The 22,105-nt window shown below is 55.0% G+C and overlaps 6 protein-coding genes across 6 annotated transcripts; 2 read left to right on the top strand and 4 right to left on the bottom strand.

The window, feature by feature from the left end:
• Nucleotides 1-1,632: 1,632 nt before the first annotated feature.
• PLICBS_001808 (uncharacterized protein) lies at nt 1,633-2,760 on the bottom strand (the record flags this gene model as incomplete). Its single annotated transcript, XM_065599909.1, has 2 exons — nt 1,633-2,634; nt 2,752-2,760. The coding sequence occupies 2 exons, from the start codon at nt 2,758-2,760 to the stop codon at nt 1,633-1,635; spliced, it is 1,011 nt and encodes a 336-aa protein (XP_065455981.1).
• Nucleotides 2,761-7,023: 4,263 nt separating this feature from the next.
• PLICBS_001807 (uncharacterized protein) lies at nt 7,024-8,498 on the top strand (the record flags this gene model as incomplete). The annotated part of the gene is made up of 2 exons (XM_018321403.1): nt 7,024-7,200; nt 7,260-8,498. 2 exons carry the CDS (start codon nt 7,024-7,026, stop codon nt 8,496-8,498), a joined length of 1,416 nt encoding a protein of 471 aa, XP_018178882.1.
• A 259-nt stretch (nt 8,499-8,757) lies between these two features.
• On the bottom strand, nt 8,758-9,392 carry PLICBS_001806 (minor allergen Alt a 7; the record flags this gene model as incomplete). The annotated part of the gene is made up of 2 exons (XM_018321402.2): nt 8,758-9,099; nt 9,153-9,392. 2 exons carry the CDS (start codon nt 9,390-9,392, stop codon nt 8,758-8,760), a joined length of 582 nt encoding a protein of 193 aa, XP_018178881.2.
• Nucleotides 9,393-10,945: 1,553 nt separating this feature from the next.
• PLICBS_001805 (uncharacterized protein) lies at nt 10,946-11,420 on the bottom strand (the record flags this gene model as incomplete). Its single annotated transcript, XM_018321401.1, has 2 exons — nt 10,946-11,283; nt 11,357-11,420. 2 exons carry the CDS (start codon nt 11,418-11,420, stop codon nt 10,946-10,948), a joined length of 402 nt encoding a protein of 133 aa, XP_018178880.1.
• Nucleotides 11,421-19,339: 7,919 nt separating this feature from the next.
• On the top strand, nt 19,340-20,191 carry PLICBS_001804 (uncharacterized protein; the record flags this gene model as incomplete). The annotated part of the gene is made up of 1 exon (XM_018321400.1): nt 19,340-20,191. The coding sequence occupies one exon, from the start codon at nt 19,340-19,342 to the stop codon at nt 20,189-20,191; it is 852 nt and encodes a 283-aa protein (XP_018178879.1).
• A 415-nt stretch (nt 20,192-20,606) lies between these two features.
• On the bottom strand, nt 20,607-21,118 carry PLICBS_001803 (uncharacterized protein; the record flags this gene model as incomplete). The annotated part of the gene is made up of 3 exons (XM_018321399.1): nt 20,607-20,669; nt 20,727-20,800; nt 20,857-21,118. 3 exons carry the CDS (start codon nt 21,116-21,118, stop codon nt 20,607-20,609), a joined length of 399 nt encoding a protein of 132 aa, XP_018178878.1.
• Between the last annotated feature and the right edge of the window lie 987 nt (nt 21,119-22,105).

The following is a 22,105-nucleotide window of genomic DNA, read 5'->3' as shown; positions in this document are numbered from 1 at the left end:
CTCAAGTTTGACCTGGTTTCTTCGACAGTTTCTGCCGGCCGCATCCATGACGATAAGCTTGTTCAGTTTCTGCGTACCATCGGTCGACGGGAAGATTTGGCTGGACAAGTCAAGGCATTGCAGCTGGCGGGCTGCGCCCTGGGGAACGGGACCGATAACACGGCGGTCGAAAACATGCACTCTCTGCTGACTGAGTGCGATCATTCGCGCAACCCCATCGTTGAAGCAAGGTTGCGGCTCAGTGGAAATCCCTCGACAAGTGAGATGCGGCGCTGGCTCATGCAGGTCGCGATCACACTTTGTGCAAACATCGAGATGCTATATATTGCTCACACCGCACCGTCTCGGTTCTTTACAGATACCAAAGTCACCCTCCCTCGCCTTTGGTCTCTGGCGATTCGAGGATACTCCGGCCAGTACTACTTTTCTGGAGTGGCGCGCCTCATAGCAGCGGCTACAAACCTTCGGGACCTGTACCTTCTTGACTGCTCCTACTCCATAGGTTGGACTCGCATCGTCCAGTCGAGCACGGAAGTTGCATTCTCTCGATTAATCCGATTAGTCGTCACCAATCTCGGAACGGAGGAACTTCGTGATCTGTTGCGGCAATGCCATCAGCTTCAGCATCTAGAGTACTATCGACAGGGAAGTGCCAGCATATGGAATGTTTCTGACATCGTGCAATCCTTTACACCAGTGAGGGATACGCTCCGACGCTTGTACTTTTCCTGCCTTCCACTGGATTCTGCCGAGATATCTAGGACCGAAATCGAGGGAGCCCAGCCTGCAATACCGCTGGGAAGATACGTCGAGGATGCATTCACAGTCTCTCATGACACAAGTGCTATTCACCGACTCCGAGAATTCACAAAGCTGGAGGAATTAGGACTCGACCAGGTGTCTATTTTTAGTCCATCAAGTACGGATCCAGATTCTAGCCCCGGCCGCTTATGCCAGCTTCTGCCACCAACGCTCCAGAAGCTGCGAGTGATGTATGTCTACAGGGGCATGGCGAATGACATGTTGGCTCTGGTTCAGCAAGCGGCTTTTTGGTCCCCATGTCTCAGGAATGTCAGACTTGGAGAGGCTCTGACCATTGCACCGTGGAGACAAGCGGGAATGGATGAAATGAAGCGAGCTTGCGCGGACTTCTTGGTTAGGGGACCGCACTTGTCTGTGAGTTGGACAGTTGACAGGCCTGGCGCAGATGCGCATACGCGCATTCCTGTTGCGACCTTGCACCAGCAAGAGCTGCTCTGTCCGGTAGAATAAGGAGATATAATTTGACTATAGCCACACGCGTGTTGGGCGATTGATGGCGCGTGGAGATGAACTCTGCCTCTGATTGTTGATCGCAAATTGGGGATCTGCACTATTCTCAAGTGCACGGCGCTGTAGCTGCACTGCATATTCACCTATGCATGTTCTCGGTTCCTGTCCCAGATGCTACAGCCATCGATGATTGAACTCGAACCAGTCCACCATACAAGCATATCCACAGCTCTGCCGTTTGCCCGGCCAAGCGACCCCAGGTGGCATCTGACGGAGGCTAGATCGGTTCCTTTCTAGACAATCTGCATCAGAACCATCGTTGCGGTTCAGCCGTCCAGCCCAACTAACTACCAGGTAACTTCACTTTTTCTCTGACACTACCCCATGCCACTTGTGGAAGACATTCTGAGGATCGTACTTGGCCTTGAGCTCGCGTAGCTTGTCCACGTGGCTGCCAAAGGCCTCCTCCGGCTTCAGGCTTTCGTGCTCCAAGTTGACGTAGAAAGGAGCATGATCTCCGTGGGCTCGTCTGCCGTGATATCCACAGGTTGTCTGGATGTAGTGCGAGAGATGGCGCTTGAAGGTGCGAACCTCCGCGTCGTGAGAGGCGTCATCGTACATCAGCGCCATAATAGCCAAATAGTGGTCGCCACGACTGGCAAACGCAGTTGCGTCGTGAGGCGTGGCCTGAATTGCCATCGTAGGGAAGAATTCGAAGACGAGGACTGATTTTGACATGCCACCGTGGGAAATGATGAAGTCGGTAAACCTTCGCCCAGCCTCGGCGATAAACTCAGCGTTGAGAGGCATGACCACGCTGCACGATCCCATGAGTCTGCGCCCTGTCCCGTCAAACCTTGGGTTGAAGAGCGTGTTTGTGGTCGCGTATGGCATCGTGCCAGTCAAGTTGGCCATTGGCCCCATTTCCAGAACCTTCGCAAAGTACTTTTCGCCGTCAGACGCGGAGCCATTGTAGAAGACGCCAACAATGGCAACTGGCGTCGTGTATTCCTCCGGAGCACATCCAAATGCGATGATGAAATTGTGGTCTGGAACGTTGCGCTTGTGGAACTCGTTGGCAAACGCAACGAGTTCGGGCACCTTGTCCAAAGAGAAGAGCAAGGGTCCGCCCCAGACATCGCCCTGAACGTGCGCCTTTGAGGTAAACCGCGTGACAACGCCGAATTGTGCTCCCGCACCCCTAATACCCCAAAACAGATCCGGGTTATGTGCCTGAGACACCTCGACGATAGAGCCATCTGCAAGCACCATCTCTACTGAGATGAGGTTGTCGATCGCAAGACCATGTCGTGCAGTCAAGAAACCATGGCCTCCTCCAAGAACCAGACCGCCGACACCCGTCTGGTTATAGAGGCCACCGACGGTTGCGAGTCCATGGGCAGCAAGCGCTGTGTCGACCTCCCCGAAGACACAGCCACCTTCGTAGGTGACTGTACGAGCTGCCGTGTCCACGCTAACTTGGCGCATGCGACTGAGGTCTATCACCATCCCCCCATCGGAGGACGAGGCACCACTTGTTGAATGCCCTCCTCCGTGGACCGTCAGCGGGATATTGCGAGATGTGGCGAAGCGGACAGCAGCCGACACCTCGTTGCTGTTCGTAGCCCGTACTACCACCGCCTGACGAATGATCAAAGTGAGTAGATACACTTTACCGAAGATTAGGAAGGTAGCTAGAAGTGCATAGAAGGATACGCACCGCCGGTCTCTCGGCGCTCTGGCTCCAGCGCTTCAAGCTTTCCTTGTAGCCATCCTCACCCGGGAGAAGCACATCGCCAGCAGCGATCTGCCGACGAAGATCTGCGAAATCGGTAGTCATAGTTGACTCGTGGAGTGCCTTTACAACGATACTAGTATGAAAATGTCTGCAAGAGTCGTAGCAGAAGCAACGGCGTCTGCGTCGGGAGAGAGGGACACGCATAATAAGAGACCATGGCTGGTCCCGAATCTTCGCATCGGTCACTCGTAATCTGGCTCCGGCGCCCATGCGACGTCCACATAACGTCACCTACAACAGGCTTGGGAATGAGATTGGCCAAAGAACCTATGGCTGAGCCGATGAAGCAAAGTTATCCAGCCATCCGCCGGAGTTGTAAGTTCAGCTGGCTGCGCCGCCAACTCACAACACCTGCCATTGATCACTTGAGTTTCAGCTCCTTCAGCTCGGCGTCTTCCAGAGCCCATTTTCTAAGTCGAGACAATGCCACATGCATTGGGACCGTGACTTGACTTACTCACATTCAAGCGGCGGTAAAGCGAAATTGACCGCGCTACAGGCCCGTTGCCCGTGTCGTATATGCATCTGCAGTCCTCATGAAGCCCTGGGCGGAAACACTATCGCTACACTATTCGGGACATCGCGCCCCGTCCGCCTGTAGATCGACATGACTGCGGGACAGGTGCCATTAGGCGGTTTGCTGTACGCCAATGGCTGGGGCGCTTGACTCTGGACGGTGGCTACAGTGAGTTCTCATCTCCTGTCAAATGCGTTCTCCTCGTGGCTGTCCACTCTCCGTCCCGGCGCATCCGAGGTGGTCCACGTGGGAATTGCATTATTTGAGGATGGCCTCCAAGGAAATGCAGGTGGAAGGGGATGCCACAGGCAAGGAAGCCTCGGCCGAACAAAGATCGGACGACGAAAGGCCAGGCACGATCGTCGTGGGAAGATGGGCGGCGCGAATGGCGGACCTTATTAGCGTGGCCGGACTTGAGCGGGACGGGGCGGACGTGGTGCATTGCGTTGTGTGGGACATAACCTCATCAACGTCATGTTGGAGTTCGCACATCACGTCGGTGTCTTGAAGGCTAGCAGGCTCGCTTCTGCGAAAGAAGCTGGAAGTTGCGCAGATCGGAGGAGGGCCTACAGACCGTACAGGAATTTATGTCCAGAATACTACAGACTACGCTATTTACAGAGACAGTGGTAGCGAAACGGTTCCCCAGCGCTCGCTCCAAGAACCCCACAATTTGCAAACCTCCAGTCCTGCGTCAGGGGACCCTGAAAGGCACAGATTGCCACAGACACTGTCCACAGCGCGTGGGACGGTATAGGAACGGCAGTGGCACGCCGCTGAATGGCTTCCCTGAAACCCGGCATACCAACTGGATGAAATGGTACGCTTCACTTGCGCCCGGCACCGAGCTTTTGAGTCAGCGAATGCAGTCGTGAGGTCGTTGTGGCAGCCACCGCTTTGGGCCCGCCGTAGTGGCAAGGTCCTGAGGCTACGGCGCATATCACGGTGAGTCGGTGACCCTGGCGTCCCGCCCCTGCTGTAAGAGACGCGGCGGGGCGAGCGAGTGACCATTGCGTCGTCGCGCCGTCGATTCATAATGGGGGTTAAGACGGCCTAATATTCCCCCTGCCGCCTTGGACGTAATAAATAATAACTCTGCCTGCGCCGATCCGAGCGGACTGCCTTTGCTTCGACCTTGGACAGTGTCGTTCATTCTTTGCTTGGTCAACGCACGATGCGGCAACTACCATGATGGCGATAGAAGGTCAATGTGAGCTCACAGCTCAATGTCTCTGTGAGGCTCACGCTGTCAGAGCTCCCATTCCAATTTCCAGCCTCCCTCTCCAGGCTTCATGTTGCCACTGCACGTCATGTCGCCATATGACCGGGGCAATGTACTCCACCAACACCGCCTGGCCCGGAACACTTGCCAGTGTGCGCGCCCTCGGGCTACGCGAATACCAATTCTCGCCGGCTGTGACGATATTCTTCTGCGGCTCCTGCGGCAGCCCCATGTTTTGCTACGAGAGGCGCTCCGCAAACGGTGCAGGCCAGGCGGGAGAGGAGGAGACCCTCGAGGTGTTTACAGGCGTCCTGTCAGTCGGAGGTAGGGCGGATGCCGTCAGAGTCAGAGATCACATCTTTGTCGGCGACACACTCGATGGTGGTGCAGCAATATGGATGCGACACTTGCCAGGGCAGACCACCCCGCTGCCTTGTTACCGCAGCTGGCGCCAGACGAGCGGACTTGTCGACCCTGTTGCCATGGCCGAGCCGAGCAGGGACGGCATTCGGAACCAGACTCGAGAAAATGTGCCCTTCCATTGTCACTGCAGGGCCATCGACCTCGTTCTCTGCCGTAAAGCGACTGACAATTTGGCCAGACGGCAACCTGCAGGTCATTCAGCGCGCTCTGGCCACTCGTCGCCCTACAAGCTTACAGCCTGGTTTGACGCTTCCCGGTCGTCCCAGACATGCGCAGGTGTTGATGTAATGAGCTGGGTTTCTGTCAAGCTGCGGAGTATCGGCTTCGCATCATTCCCTGGCACTCGTTTTCCCTCGAATATCGAGGATCTTAGGCTCGCCACTTCTGATCCCAGGCGTCCATCCCAGCTACGGAACCTGGCGCACTACAAGACTCGCGATGGCGGGTATCAGCATTTCTGCTCCCATTGCGCAGCATCTGTTTTCTATGCAGATGGCCCCTTCCCTGGCACGGTCAATGTTGCTGTCGGACTGCTACACGCAGTGGATGGCGTGCGTGCGGCAGGCGTTGTAGACTGGGCTCCTGGAGCTTCAAGATGGGGAGACTTTGTCCACGCTGGATGGCGAGGAGAGCTGGTGGGGGCCACCAGGCGAAACGTTGAGGAATGGCGCAGGCAGGAGGATGGGAGATCCGCAATTCCCAGGGCCGATTGAGGCTGAGTCGCTAATAAGATCCCCGAGACCGTTATGTTGATGATGATGATGATGATGATGACTGAAGTACGCACGTCGCCGGCATGAACGGCGAGATTAAGGAAGTCGTCGCCATTCCGGGACCTTGGCGCTTCGGCCAGACATCTCTGTGACGTCCGGTCGGGTAGGTCCCGAACACGAAGGGCTGCCATTGCGGCCCAACAAAGGAAGGAAAGGAAACGGAAGCAGAAAAAGAAAACAAATGGCGAGAAGGATGTGCGCCAGCAGATCTGGGTTGCACTGGCCCGGGAAAAGAGCGAAAACGCCAGTACGGGGGTGGCCGATGTTAGTACTGCGTTACCCCGATATCCAGAGCCCGTCATGCGCATCAGAATTGGGTTTCAATTCAGATGTCGGGATACGCTGTGGGTCTTCTGACGGCAGCGTCTGGGACGAAAGACAAGGTACGAACATGCTTTCTTGATTTTGAACGTTACCATTTGCCATTGTTGTTCTCCTCGCCGGGCCAGGGGATGAGACTGCTGGACAGAGAGTCTTAGACTGCGTGCCGCAGGCGATTTGTCGGTACTGGCTCGCCCGTTAAATTAGCATGTCTTGCCCGACTGGTGGAGCGGGTACCAGTCTGGTGTGTGGCTTCCTTGCAAATGGCTTCCATCTTGACTGCGCTCGTCCGATCAACAAGTAGCGCGCAGAGTAGCCGCAGGCTCTTCCGCTCTCAACAATTGCCACTTTGTGCCATTGAATATGCCAGGGGGGAACGTAAGTGACCTTTGCGTCGTAACACTGTTGGAAAAGCAAAGCCTGGCTGCTTCGCTGGACACACTACGTGGGGCAAGTCTCAGTGCGGCATCCACTGAACGGAACAGCGCAACACCTAAGTTAATAAGTAGTGTCAAGCTCACATCCGGTATGGCGCAAAGACCAAGAATAACAACAAACAACCTCCCTTCTCCGGTTATCGGGTGCACGGAGTGTTCCTGTGCTCAGGATTGAACCTCCAGCCTTTCCCATCCAGACGCGGTAGCTATCTGGCTTTGCGACGTCTCCTCCGTCGCCGACGAGAAACAATCGGCCCACCATGCTTACTGTGTTTGCGGCGGCTGCCCTCTTCGTGGCCGCTTGTTCGGCTGCAGAGCAAGTCATATTCAAAGATGTCGCTATCATTGGAGGCGGCGCATCAGGCTCCTATGCCGCGGTTCGCATCAGGGAAGATTTTGGAAAGACTGTGGCTCTCATCGAGAAAAGGGACAGACTTGTACGTACCGCACTCTGTGCTCCTACCCGAGCCCCCACTGACGGATTGATCTGATACAGGGCGGCCATGTTGACTCCTTCGTCGACCCAAATACCGGCACTCCTCTTGACTTCGGTGTAAAGTCCTTTATCGACGAGGGCAATGCGACAGGATTCTTTGATCGACTGGGTATCAAACGACAACATGGCACTCCCTCGCGCCTCAATACCACGTACATTGACTTCAAGGCTCGGAAGCTCGTCGACTTCAAGCCACCTCCGATGACCTCACAAATGGATGCATTGAAGCGGTTCCTCGATATTGTCGAGCCTTGGGAGCACCTCATCCAGCCTGGATATTTTGACTTCCCCAGTCCCGATGCGATTCCAGACGATTTCTTGATCCCCTATGGCGCCTTTGCTACGAAACACGCACTGGAGCAAGCGACGCCATTTATATACCAAGTCACAGGTCTGGGGCTAGGAAACATCACCAACGAACTCACTCTGTTTGTCTTGCAGACGTTTACAGCTGCCATGGCTCGCTCGACCCTTGGATTACAAGATTCATTTGTTCCTGCGTCTGGAAGGAACCAGGACGTGTACGATGCGGTGGCAAAGCTTCTCGGATCAGACGTCTTCTATTCAAGCACGGTCCTGGACGCCTTGCGCACTGATACAGGAGTCCAAATCGCGGTAAAGAACACGGAAACAGGACACGTTACCATTGTCAAGGCCAAGCGGTTGCTCATTGCCATCGAGCCAACTGCCGATAACACGAGACCTTTTCATCTGGATCGCGAGGAGCGAGATACCTTCTCAAAGTTCAAATACACGCGGAGATATGCTGGAATTATTGACAGCGATCTCCTGGAAGTCAACGCATCATACTTCAACTTACCCCTCAACGCCGCCCCCAACAACTACCTTTCGTATCCCGAGATTCCATATGACGCACGCATCGATTACATGGGCATTGGGCATTACTTCCGCGTCAACATTGTCGGCGACGAAAATCTGGATGCAAGCAATGCCAAAGAGCTGGTGAATCGTGACATTGACACTCTTGTTGATACTGGCGTCGTTCCCGCTCCGGATGGGACGGAGGAACAAGTGACGTGGGCAGACTTCTCGGACCACGGACCAATGTATGCGCATGTATCTGGAGAGGAAGTCTCAAGTGGATTCTTCCAGAAGCTCTATGCGCTTCAAGGGAGGTCGTCTACTTGGTGGACAGGAGCGGCTTGGAGCGTTCATTACCAAACTGCTCTCTGGGCGTACGACGATATTCTCATACCCAGGCTACTGAAGGACATATAAGCCGGGTTTTCCTATTCGATGAGCTTGGCCATTGACCCGAGCTTAAGTACATGCTGGTGTATATATTGCGGCGTTGGTTAGCTGCAAGGTTATGCCGCTCCGTTAAAGCGGTGACTTGCCCCATACATATCAGCGTCGGCTTCGCACAAGACTCGCACATGTATCCAGTCTTGGCACCATTGAATGACCATTTCCTCCGCCACTGCCACTCACGCATGGCCTTTCTAGGCATACAATGGGGTCATGGTGATACAATCGCCTAGCTGAAAGCCTTAGAGACAGTTTCATAAAAATGCTCGCCCTGGGCTGTGGCAATTTCTAGCTCGAGAGCGCTGGGCTGGCGTGACCCGTCAATGGCAGCGAAAGTGCCAGCGCCCCAGGGGCTACCGCCATGCACCTCATTGATGGCAGTAAGCTGAGGGAATGTCTTTGCGTAACCGAGCGGAATGTAGTTGATGCCGTGGTGCGCCAGGGTTGACATCATCGCAAGAGCAGTAGACTCTTGGCCGCCGCCGAGAGTGCCAGTCGAAATGAAGAGACTCGCGAACTTGCCAAAGTATCCCCCAGAAGCCCATATCTTGCCTGTCTCGTCCCAGAAGGCCTGTCATACTGTCGTCAGCTCTCAGGGCAGGCAGATCCACTTGGTATGCGTACTTTCCACTGGGCAGGGAAGTTGCCATATCGTGTAGGTACTCCGAGTATGAAGCCGTCATACTCTAGTAAGACAGACGGGTCGCTCAGTACAGGGATGTTAGTCGGCTTTGGTGGAGCGTGCAGCTTCGCGAGAATCTCGTCGGATAAGGTTTCCGGAATCTGGTAGAGGTCTGCCTTGCCGCCGGCCTTCTCGATGCCCTGCTTCTCGGCCTCGGCAAGCTGCCGGATATGGCCGTACATGGAGTACTAAGTAGGGATCATGTCAGTCATGAGGTAGGTGTAGCCATTCGGTCGAGAGCCGACCTACAAAAACGATCGCAACCTTGGGAGCCATGATGTATGTGTCGTACGTCTTGGCTGTCGTCTCGAGCAGCAGCAGAAAGAGAGAAACAGGCGTGGCCGGCAAGACGAGAGAGTGTGTAGAGTAGGTAGTATACTGCACCTTCCCTGGGATGTGTCGGCTTCTTATATGACCACAATATGTGTCCGAACTACAGTGAAGGTCTGGAGGAATAAGCTGCGCTTGTCACTTAGCGCATAGCATATCCGGAAGTCCGGCTTCCGCTTCCTCCAACACATTGGTGCATCGACACACCATCCTGAATATGTGGGAGGCACTTTGTTTTACCACTAGATGCACACTCCCGTCCGACCAGGCTCTTCTGCCGGTCGTCGGTCGTCATTTATATAGATACGAGGTTTAAATTATACAAAAACATAAAGAAAGGGTTGTTCAATGAACACGCTATGGCGACGCACATGGGCACTGGGACGATGCCCGACAAGCCGACGGGTTACGCCGGCCGGATTGTACACGCAGGCACTGAGCCAACTTCCACATCACCGCTCCTGGTTGCTGGGTTCGGCGGCCGTCTAGTCTCACATGGTCTGACCTGCTGCATCATGAGGCAGTTGATCAGCCAGCCCCACGACCGCCCAAAATGGTATACGGTACCGAGTATGACACCCGAACTGTATTCTTCCAGAAATGCCGATGACTTCGCCATTTAACCTGATTCATTCAGCCGCAGTCGATCCGCACTGGCCAAGGCTCGTTCATGTATGACTGAAAAGGCTTTTGCGTTCCCCGGCAACATTGGTACCAGCCCCTCCCGGCGCACCAGGTCTGTTGGAGGCAACCACGGACCAGAGCAGCCGGATCGAACGCTTCGACGAGGTAGTCCTCGTCAGGCGGGCTCATCATTCTGAGCCAGATGTTCCACACGAGTGATTGCACGTATCGGTCTGATTATGATCGCACAGATCGATGTTGGTACCGGGAGTGAGAATGTCGCTGACGTTAACCTCGACGACATGGGAAGGATTGGAGATAGCGCCGACGCTTTCTCCGTTGGCCATGCCACACCGGCAGAAATGGCAATTATGTGATCCGCAATATGGATCTGTATCTAACATTCGATGTCGCAGGCGCCAGAATAAAGGGTCTATGGGAATATATCAGTCCTTGAAGTGTCGTACCCAACCTCAGTAAGCCCTCGGCAAAATAAAGTTCCTCTGGGCAGGATGTCACTCCTTGTCTTCGGGATCACCCCAATGTCAGGCTACGCAATCAGTACTCGTAAGTTAGTAATGGCGCGATTTTAGGGGGTGGGGATGTACCGTGAACATCGCGCGTCATATTAGTATCGGATTTAGGATGAGGCATGCTATTAGGACATGTCGTCACCATCATCTTGTGGCACGCTTTCCATTTAAGCACTCGTAAAGTATCGCTGACATTTGACTAAATTAGGGTGCAGTGTATGCCGTGTATATAGGATAACATTCACTCTTTATAGGTCCTTTCCATCGTCATCGCACTTTTTGACCTCATATTCCACCGTGTCGTTACCCGTCTTCCATATCTTGGGCTTGAAGTCCAAGTAAACGAGCTCATTCTTCTCCGGCTTCCAGTCGCCATTCGTGTCGCGGTAATAGACCATTTCGCCGCTGCCCGCGTCACGGACTTCGATAGTTGTATGCGAGATCTTGCCGTCCGTAGACCATTCAAGGGTGTAACACGACCCCTCCTTGACGGGAAATGGTTTCGAGCAGCGAACATTGCCGTCGCTATCCAGGCACTTTTCAACGGCGTAGTCGAGGACCTTGCCCTTTACGACGGAGTCGCCAACTACCGAGATCATATCAGCTGCTGTGTGTCACAAGGAGTAGCCCTGGGCTCATCCTTCATGTTAGTCACGTACCATTTGCGAGGTCGATGAGCGCCAAGCCCGCGGCGATAAGCTTCTGTGAGTTGGGCAGATACATATTGTAGAGTGATACGTCGATTTTACTGCAAGAGTAGGCACAAGGTAGTAAGCTAAGAGCACCGGGCTTTTGCGTGTTCATATACCCGGTTTTAGATCCCAGGCACACGGTGCTCGTGGTCATTCATGCGTCATGGGGCTGATGATGACGCCTCTCCATGGGCGGCACGGTCGCCGCCGGGTGGCCATCTCGATCCGCTCCAGGGGGCTCCACCCCCAGCTACACGCTAGCAGCCTGACCTAGGGCTCTCAGCAAGTCTCACCAAGAGGCAGAGCTCACCAAGCTGCAACGCTCAGCCAATTTTCTCAGATAGGCGGAACTTCCTGGAATTTACCAGACCACGGGAGCAGTGACAACCGCCACGAGCTTTGAGGTACCCCAGACAGGCAATGTGGCTGGGCTGTCGGGCTTCCCCAGATTCTTACGCCGATGATCCGCGCTTTTAAGCCTCGACCCAATGCTGCGAGAATTGTGCCGATTGGATTGCGCCCCTGCTAGTGAGCACGACTTGCACAAGTGACAGGCCCCCACCAAGTATTTGATGCAGGCAGGAACTCAGGGAGAAGCCCCGGCGAGATTCGACCATTTGCAGTGCTAACACAGACGATCGCCCGCCACTTCAGAGGCCCCAATCCTAGGATTCACACGCCAAGGAACGCAAATATGACTGGCTCCCTTTTAGACGGAACATGGAAATAAAGCTGCAACTCGTCTACCAGCTGTAGGTGCCCTTGGCGCCATCTTGTTGCACTCTTGACGGAGAATGGTGTCTTCATTGGTTTGGTGAAATGGGCGGCTAACGTCCCTATGTGTGGCGCATTCATCCTGGGCCAAATGGCTCACAGACGTCGCTGGGCACGTAACAGTGCGGGTGGTCGTAATTGACAATTTGGCATTCAGGACATGCCAAATCAAGTTGGCTGAGAGTACGATGCGCACCTCGCACTAGGCAATAAGATTAAACCGTCAATTGTAACGGTCTCAACTAAGTGTGTCGACAACTAGCTGAGCGACTGCAACGAGTATCCTAAAGCTAAGGAAAAAGGAAAGAAAGAAAGAAGAGAAGAGAAAGTTGCAGAAAGGAACACGAGCTTTTGAGCGGAGCTCCGGAGCTGGTGTGGATCCCGGTCGAGAGCGGAGCCGAGACCCACACGGGCCCAGCCCGTTACAATACCCCCCTCCTCCTCCCGTTTTGAGGGGGTTGCCTCGATCCAACTTTCCCATGAACCGCTTCATACTGAGCCAAGGCTGTCGTGTCTGCGACAAACTTCACCGGTTCCCACGTTGGTTCTACCCAACCAACCCATTTGACAAGCACCTTCCACTGCCGTCCCACCTTCTTCCGTCCACGAACCTCCTCTACCTCCCACAACTCGCCGTCATCCGTGAGGATCGCCGGTGGTCGATAGTCGTCCGATGTCTGCGACGGAAGCGGATCGTCCGCTGCTAATCGTAAGAGAGACACGTGGAAAACGTTGTGGACTCCAGGCGGCGTGTCAAGTCGACATGCGTGCGACCCAACTGTCTCCAGGACTGTATACTTGCCCGAAAGCCAATCCAGCTTCTTGGATGGTCGATTGGACCGAATATTGCGCAGTCGAAGCCATACTTTGTCTCCTGGCTTGAACTGGTCTGAAGGTTGCCGTCGGGTGTTGGTATTCTCCTCTTGTCGTTCCTGTGCCGAAGCCATGGCAGCTTGCGCCCATTCCGTTGCCTCTTGGAGCTGTTGCACGATGCCTTCTGCTCTGGCCACGGGCGACTTGCCGTCCATCCGCAGCTTCTCTTTAACTTGGATGGGCTCGATGTGGTAGCCGTGCGTGAGAAAGAACGGGCTCTGTCCCGTGGAGGTTGCCGTGCGATTGTTGATGGCCATGGCGGCCGCCGGTAACAGCTCGTCCCAATCGTCCTGCGCATACGTCGCGAAGATGCGAATGTATCGTTCGACCTCTTGATTAGCCCTCTCCGTGGCGCCATCTGTCTCGGGATGCCAGGCCGTCGACAGTCTCTGCTTGATGTGCAATAGCTCACATAGTCTCTTCCACATCCTGCTGGTGAACTGCGTTCCTCGGTCGGTGACAACTGCCCCAGGGATACCATGGTGCTGAACCACGTTTCGCACCAAAGCTTTGGCCGTCGTCTCTGCCGTAATATCTTTGAGCGACTCGAAAATAACGCTCTTGGACAAGCGATCTGTGACGACCATCAAGTTGGTGGACCCGTTTGACCTCGTCGGCGGCAGGCCTGTCACAAAGTCGATTGACAACTCCGACCAGATCCGCTCAGGGATGGGCAGCGGCTTCAGAAGTCCGCGCCGCTTTTCCCTCCAGATGTTACTCCGCCCGCACACGTCGCAGTTCCTCACAAATCGGCGGGCATCTGCATCTAAGCCTGGCCAGTAGAACCGTCTACTCAACAGGGACTTGAGCATGTCCCGTCCCGGATGTCCCGCGAGTGCCGAATCGTGCGTTTCCTGCATCAGTCGGGTGCGTAAGGGCTCATAATTAGGCACCCAAATCCGTTCTCGCCAACAAAGTCGCTGGCCGTCGTCGATGGAGCACTCTGACAGCATAACAGGCAGACCCCACTGCGATGGTAGTCGTCTCTCGCCCTGCTGTACCGCCTTCCGGATGAGCCAATACCGGTTGTGCTGCCTCAGGCCATCATTCCATAATCTTTGCAGCTCCTCGTCTATGAAAGGGTTCTCGACTGACTCATCTTGCTCGGCCGGCGCGTCACCAGGCTGGTCAGTGTCTCCCTTGGTGACATAACCGCTTTTGACTCTCGTCACCAGACCACCTCCCTTGATTGGCTCGAGCAATTGTACGCGCCGTCCTCGGAGGCGCTCATCTTCGGCGCTCTGTGGCATGTCCTGTTCCCGTCGCGATAGTGCATCCGGCACCACGGCTTCCTTACCCGGTCGGTGCTTGATCGTCAAGTTGTATCGCGATAGTGTCTCAACCCACCGTGCTTGCCGCTCACTCAGCGGTTGCTTCTTCGTGAAATATTGTAGGTTGAGATGGTCCGTCATGATGGTGAACGACGCGACGCTCCTTAGCTCGGCGTCCCAATGCTCCAGGCAGCGAATGATCGCCAACAGTTCTTTGTCGTGGATTGGGTAATTGCATTCCGCCGGCGCGTTCTTCTTCGAAAAGAAGGCGACGGGTCGCATGATGCCGTCATCACCCCGTTGCGAGAGTGCGCCTCCGGTGACATAACCAGACGAATCTGTCTCGACAACTGTTTCCCTGTCCGGATCCCATTGCGCAAGGACCGGTGCGCTGATGAAGCGCAATTTTAGCTCCTCAAATGCTGTCTGACACTCCTGGGACCAGGCAAACGTAGCATCCTTCTTCGTAAGCGCCGTCAACGGTGACGCGATATTTGAGAATTTCGGGATGAACTGCCGGTAGTAATTTGCAAAGCCCAGAAAGCTTCTGACTCCCTTCACGGAGCGTGGCGGCTGCCACTGTTGGATTGCTTGCACCTTCTCCGGATCCACGCGGATGCCCTTTCCGGCTTCTACAATGAAGCCCAAATACTTCACGCTCGTCGCTTCAAACTCGCATTTGTCGATGTCGATCTGCAGTCCCGCATCCTTGAGTCGCGCAAGGACTAGTTTGACTTTCTTCCGATGATCAGCGAGTGAGCCGCTCGAGTAGATCAGGATGTCATCAATGTAGGCCGAGCAGAACTCATCGAGAAACTCCCGTAGCGTGTGGTTGATGTAGCGCTGAAAAGTCGCGGGTGCCCCAGTCAGCCCAAATGGCGTGACCAGCCATTCGTAAAGCCCGTATCGCGTGCGGAAAGCTGTCTTCCACTCGTCTCCCTTCTCGATGCGTACTTTGTGGAACGCAGCAATGACGTCCAGCTTCGTCAGCCATTTCGCCTTCGACAGCGACCGCAAGGTCTCCTCAATCAACGGTAGCGGGTAACGATCTTTCTTGGTGATTGCGTTCAACCCGCGGTAGTCCACGCAAAAACGCAACCCTCCGCCCGGCTTGCGCACAAAGAGCACGGGCGCGGATGCCGGCGAACTGCTCGCGCGAATGAATCCCTTGTCGAGTAACTCGGTGAGCGTCCTGCGTAGGACAATCAGCTCTTCTCGTGACATGCCGTATAACGGTCCCCATGGCGGCTCTTTCTCTTTGCCGTTTGCATCCCTCTCTAAAATAATCTTATGATCTGAGCCGGGTCGATGCGGTGGCAAGCGGTCTGCCTGACCTCGGTCAAACACCGACAAATAGTCGTGATAGTGCGTCGGCAGCTTCTCTCTGGCGTCGGTCTTCTTCTTCGGCGCCAGTGCCTTCTCAATGTCCGCTAAACTTGCCGAGAAAACGCGCAGCCCGCGCTGGTCCTGTTTCTCCTTCCTCGCTCGTCGGACAAGCCCTGCGAAGGTCGCTGCTGGCTGTCCGGACAGTTCGTATCGCTCGTAGCGGTTGGGGTCTCTTTCTTTGACCCAATGATCCTGTGAGCCGATGTGCAGTAAGCCCTTCGAGGGGTAAAGGGCAACGTCCTCCTTGTTCATCCAGGTTCGCCCAAGCATGACTTCATCAGTCTGGTCGGGGATAATGTAGAAGAAAAATCGCTTCTTGCGGTATCCATCGATGTCGATGTCGGCGTAGGTCACGCCCCGGATAACGCCAGGCAACGACGTGCTTACCTCGTCCAGCGTTCGTGGCGTGATGGGAATACGCGGCAGGCGCGCCTTGCGGACTAGAGCTTCGTTGACCGTCCCGTAGCACAGACAGCCGGAATCGACGTGGGCGGTCGAATAATATTCTCGGTTGATCCCTATGTTGACATAGAAGGGCGGGCTGTCCATTTCGCGCTCCAACTGTTTCCACTCTGCCCGGGCCTGCTGGTGCTCCTGGCGGCGATTTTGGCCAGGAGCTATTCGTTTCCCAAATCGTCGTCCGAGGCAGTCTCATACTGACTGCTTCGCTCGTCCTCTTGCTCCTGGTGGTCTCTCGTCTTAAGTTCGACCCTGGCAACCTTTGTTTTGGGCTGTGGACGCTCCGGCTTCCCCGCTGGCTCTGGCTTCCCAGCCGGGCGCTCCCGCGGTCTCTGAGTGCAGTATGCGGCTATATGGCCGATTTCGTCGCACCGGAAGCACCTCCTCTCGTCTCGCGACCAACGCCTACTGTCCTTACGTTCGTCTTGTCGAGCACCAGTTCGTCCTATCTTGGTAGACTCCCAATCCATTTGTTCCGGGCTCTCCGTCCTCGATGATAATGCCAGCTTGGGTTGGTGGTAATGATTCGTATGTCCCCAATTCGGGTTCGCTTTCCCGGGATTTCCAACCTTCTCCTTCCTGTTCAAGCCGTCGAGCCTAGAAGATACTTTCTGTAAGGTCTGGACCCAGGCTGAGTACACTCTCCGATCTAAATCCGTATAGACTGTTGCGAGACGTAGCTGCTGGTTGAGTGCCCCTTCGAGGTAACTTATCTTGACATCCTCCGGCCAGGCCGCACCGCCCGAATCGGCCAATTCTCTCTCGAACCTCGGCAGGAAAGTAGCGAACGACTCGTTCTCTCGCTGCCTGAGGGTCCGCAGCCTTTCCATCGCCCGCGCTTTTGCATTGGGGTCCCCATAACACTCTTCCAAATATTGGAGGTAATGATCCGGATCCGACATTCCGTCGTTCCCTCCTGCTTCCACATACGCTATGGTCATCCGCTGCGGTGCGCCACCGAGCCTTGCATAGATGTAGGCGAATTGATCGGCCCTGCCACCTATGGCTCCTCCATCCACTCGAAGCTTGTTCTTCATTTCGCTGAGCCAGGCACGAAATTCCAGCCGGTTTCCTTCGAACCGCGGGGGATCCGGCAGAGTCGGTTTCCTCTTGGCTGGCGCGACTTCAGTCAAGTTCGCTCGACTGCCTTCCGACTGTGCTGTATCGACGGATGGTGGCGCGCAGGGCGTCTCCGTTGGCGTGGCGACAGCTGACTGGAGAGCGCGGATTTGTGTTCTAACCTCTTCACGGTCTGCTTCGCGTTCTGCACGCAACGCTTGCAGTTGTTCCGACATTTGGCTCATCATTTGCATGAGCATTTGGGAGGTTCGCTCCTGCGAGCCTCCATCGTGGTTGTTAGCCTCCATCGGGGAAGCTGTTCGTCCGGTCGTTCGTATCGAAATCTTTCGATTCAGGTCGGGTGTTTCGATCAGGCGAGATGTTTTCGATTCGGCTCGACTTCCTATCCCTTCCTGGGATCTTCTGCTACTCGTGGTGCACACGAGGCCTCTGCAGGTAAGCTGTGCTCCGTTGCCCCTAGGCAAGAGCCTTCCGCTACTCGCTATCCGAACGAGGTCCTAGCGGGAATCCGATACCGCACTGCTCGCAAGCAGTCTTCTGCTACTCGTGTGCTGCACGATGTCCTAGCACGCATCCAAAGCTCGGTCGCCCACAGGCGAGAGCCTTCTGCTGCTCGTCGCTTGACGAGGTTTTCGCAGGAACCAGTACTCAATTGCTACTTGCGCAAGAGTCTTCCGCCAATCGTCGTAGATGGCGGGCACGTGGGCTAGCCGCGGCTGCCCTACCTCTGCTGCTCCGTACGGGACGAAGTTACCAGCCTTCTGCTCTACCGGCTTGAACACTCGGCAAGCCGAGCAGGAACCCAACCAAATGACTCCGGTCAAATGGTTCTCGCCTCTCCAGGCACTCTCCTGCGCCGCCGGTCACGCACACTGAAGCGGTGCCGGCGCTGCTATTCCCGCTTGACGCGTACGTCGCGCGGCGAACTCCGCAGCGTATTGCCAATGATCGAGATCAATGGTGCGCTCGTGGAAAGGAGCTTTAGGATAATGTAACGGTCTCAACTAAGTGTGTCGACAACTAGCTGAGCGACTGCAACGAGTATCCTAAAGCTAAGGAAAAAGGAAAGAAAGAAAGAAGAGAAGAGAAAGTTGCAGAAAGGAACACGAGCTTTTGAGCGGAGCTCCGGAGCTGGTGTGGATCCCGGTCGAGAGCGGAGCCGAGACCCACACGGGCCCAGCCCGTTACATCAATCAAGGATTTGATGTCAATAGCGACGCTTTTGGGGTGGGCCTTCAATGTTGTCGCTAACCACTTGGCTCGGCTGTCATAAGCTCAACCTCGTATGATGGAGCACATGCAGCGTACTTGTGACGCGTCAATACGGGGCGGCACTTGCAGGTTCTCAATCTCTACGATGAGGAAAGCGGTGTTGCTCGCCCTTTGGTAGAACTGTACGTTCCTATCAACGACCAGTCCCTTGCAAGTATCGTAGAAATTCATGCTGGATAACACAATGTGGTTATCATGACTAGGGTCCTCACCGTCGAGGTTTATGTCCGCATATTTGGAAGAGACATGCATTGGCAAAAGTCATTGGGATCAGGGCATTCCCTATGTGCGCGCTCGGAGGAACGAGATGTCGCCTAGATACCATCCCTACTCCTCACTGGGGAATCAGAAGCAGGCATAATCGACGAGATCGGACCTTCCGATGGCCATTAATGCCGCTACGGTCCCCCCTAGGTAGATTGCGCGTATGAGACGTACTTATAGAGTGCCTTTGCGGGATCTCTCGGTTGCAGCTCCACGAGAACTACATGGTCGCCACTATATGGAGCACGCTCACCTTGAGCCAGCTCTTCCAAGGCGATTAATTCTCGACCCAGTACCGGTTCTTGTATATCGTATGTTTAACAGGGTTCACGGCGGGGTGTGACGCGCGGCTGACCTGAGATCTCGACCCATGCACATGGCGACTGCTATCAGTGCTAACGGCCGTCGTTAAACCAGCTTGTTCAGGGTGACTTATTTAATGGCTTGTATTCACCTTATATCGGGACGTACTCATATGACCCTTCGCCGATACGATAAAGGCCTCCTCGATCAATACTTTGAGCTTCACAGCCAGCACGCTCTTACTTTTGTTCGTGGCTTCATCATAGCCATGGCGGAGCAACCATCGCCAGCTGCGGTTGGCACCCTGTACGACCAGTTCTCTGACCTGTGCACCGATATATTTGGCGGATGCATTCATTTCGGCTACTTCGATAATCCTGCCGAAAGACTGGCCATCGGTGCTGCTACCGACCGCTTAACAAGTCTGGTCGCCGAGCGGCTCAGCCTTGGCCCAGGCCAGCGCATCCTCGATGTTGGGTGCGGCACTGGCAAGCCCGCGGCGCAGATTGCCAGTGCTGCCGGCGCCAGAGTTCTGGGGATAAGTATCAGCAACCGGCAGATCGAGCTCGCTCAGGCGCAGTACGGAACGACCAGACAGCCAGGACAAGTCTGCTTCCAATTCGCCAATGCCATGGACATGCCGTTTGCTGATGGATCTTTCGATGGTGCCTACGCCATTGAATCGCTGTTCCACATGGATGATAAAGCAACTGCGCTCGCTCACATTGGGCACACGCTTCGCCCTGGCGGCCGACTGGTCATTGCAGATTTCTTCCTCGACGAGCCACTGGCAGGGTCTGATGCAGACATCTTGACTCAGTTCTGTCAGCTATGCCAAGCACCGCCGCTTTGCACCGCCAGAGAATACCGTGATCTGCTTCAACAGGCCGGGTTCGAGGTCATTGAGTTCACGGACATCAGAAACAACGTGCAGCGCAATTACGAGGTCATGGCCGCGGCGCTCCGTCAGAAAGCATTGTTGCTCGACGAAGCGAGCGGGGAACAGCTTCGAGGAGGGGCCTCAATCGTGGAGCAGATGGTGGTCACGAAAACCGTGGGCTATGTCCTAATGACGGCCACTCGCATGCAGCATGAGGAAGGCAAGACAATGGTACATTGAGTGTGGCACAGCCAAGGCATGAAACTTGGTCCATGATTGTACTATCATATCAGGAATATACATCCAGTAGACTGCGAGACGCGATCCCTCCTCGATACACGGCCCGTGCATGTGCTCGACCTGATGAGGGTTGCTTTATTACCGCAATTTTATGCTAAGACGTGCACGCATCACGACATATCATATCGGCACTGGGGGCTGTGGCTTGAAGATAAGAGATTTGACGTCGGATTATTAAATGAGTTCTTGAATAGTCGCCGTAGCTGATTCCGGTATCTACGTGCAGTACACGACGCCGCTGTCTGATAAACGCCTTGCCTAGTCAACCCAGGCAGCACCCAATTGGATGACCCACGCTGAGCCTGAGAAAAGCCTCTCGTATACAGGCTGCATACCACATCAAGCCCAACCCCATTTACTGAATGAGGCTTCCGAGGGCGATGCAAGGTAAGCCGGCATTGATGAGACCGCCAGCAGCCTGGAGAATTAGCAACTTGACACGACAGCTGGAGTGTTGGAGGGATATGGAGCTTACGTTGGACGGCGAGCGCTGGCAGCAGACAGCCTTGGCCGTGCACTTGGACTTCAGCAGATCCTGAACGCCGATGACTAGAGGGCACGGGTCAGTATGGAGGGCTGTCACAGGGTTAAAATATAATACGCACGAAGTGCCACCGACAGCTGGGAGCATTCATCGAAGACACTGGCGCCATCGAGAAGGCCACCAAGAACACCCGGGTTCTTCGAGACATCGCCGTGGCCAGCGGCCTGGTCAATCTCCTTGTTGCAGCAGTGCAGCTCCAGGTTATTGCCGCAAGCATCGTTCGCCTCCTGCACGCTGATCTGATCCAGCGAGGACCATCTCTTAATCTCGGGGGCAGCAGCCGCGGTAGCCGCGAGGGCAAGGATGGCGGTGATGAAACGCATTGTGTCGTTGGCGGGTTGGTGAGTTTCTGGTGGTTATTGCCTTTGCTGAACACAGAATGAGCCGTAGGGGAGTGAGCGATGGTGGAAGTCGAGTCCTTGATCGGAGTTGGCGCCGCATGTATCTTATATACCACGTCCTCAACTCCAGACTTCACTGTTGATTTCCCCCAACTGGCGCATGGACTCATTCCGCAACCTGCAGCTTACCTCTTGGTAGCTGACTACATTCCTGCCCATGAGCCTACACCGAGATGTCTTCTTTCGCGGTCTCCTGGTGCACGTCTCAATTTGTCGCGGAACTGGCGATACCCACGACCGTACCTGCCACTCATGGAGGCTTTGGTATTACACAACGCACGCTTGGAATGCGGCCGTCGTGTTTCTCTCGGCCTGACGCTGTACACTGGTATTGGTGGTGAGACAAGTAGCGCTAGCTGGGTGCAAGCCTGTCGCATGTCTTGCATCGCGCGCACGTGTAATACTTGTTGATGCCAGCGCCATACCCCCCTGTCAATCGCGACGGCCGCCGAACTGATCGTGGAGGTTCTTTGCATGATTGATGTCTGTGCATCTCACATACTCGGGCTGCGCTGCGACAGCCCGGACCTGCGGCGCCGACGTCATACACGGCCGAGCCGGCGGTGCTGGAGCAACGCAATCAATTGATCCTGACAGACAATCGCCTCCGGCATGGCTCGCTCTGAATGGTGGGGGATTTGGTACACCGCGCATTAAAAACCTCCACTGGCAGCACACAACTCACATACAGCTGATGCCTCATTATACTACCAGCATTCTGGGGCGAGCGGCGTCTTCAGCACAGCTTGCTCGCATTCCTATGCGTCTTCAATTCGAGACACCCGATATACTTACCTTGACCGCGAGCTGTGGTCTTTCCGACAGGCATTTAAGCGTTTGGCTACGCGCGACAGCTCAAGTTTGGGTGTTGCCAGTCCCAGTGCCAGGGGGATGCTTCCCACGGAAGCG

The sequence above is a fragment of the Purpureocillium lilacinum genome (genome assembly GCF_023168085.1).
Source record: "Purpureocillium lilacinum CBS 284.36 DNA, scaffold_2, whole genome shotgun sequence".
In the NCBI taxonomy this organism is placed as follows: domain Eukaryota; kingdom Fungi; phylum Ascomycota; class Sordariomycetes; order Hypocreales; family Ophiocordycipitaceae; genus Purpureocillium; species Purpureocillium lilacinum.
This window is presented reverse-complemented; position numbering and strand designations above follow the sequence as displayed.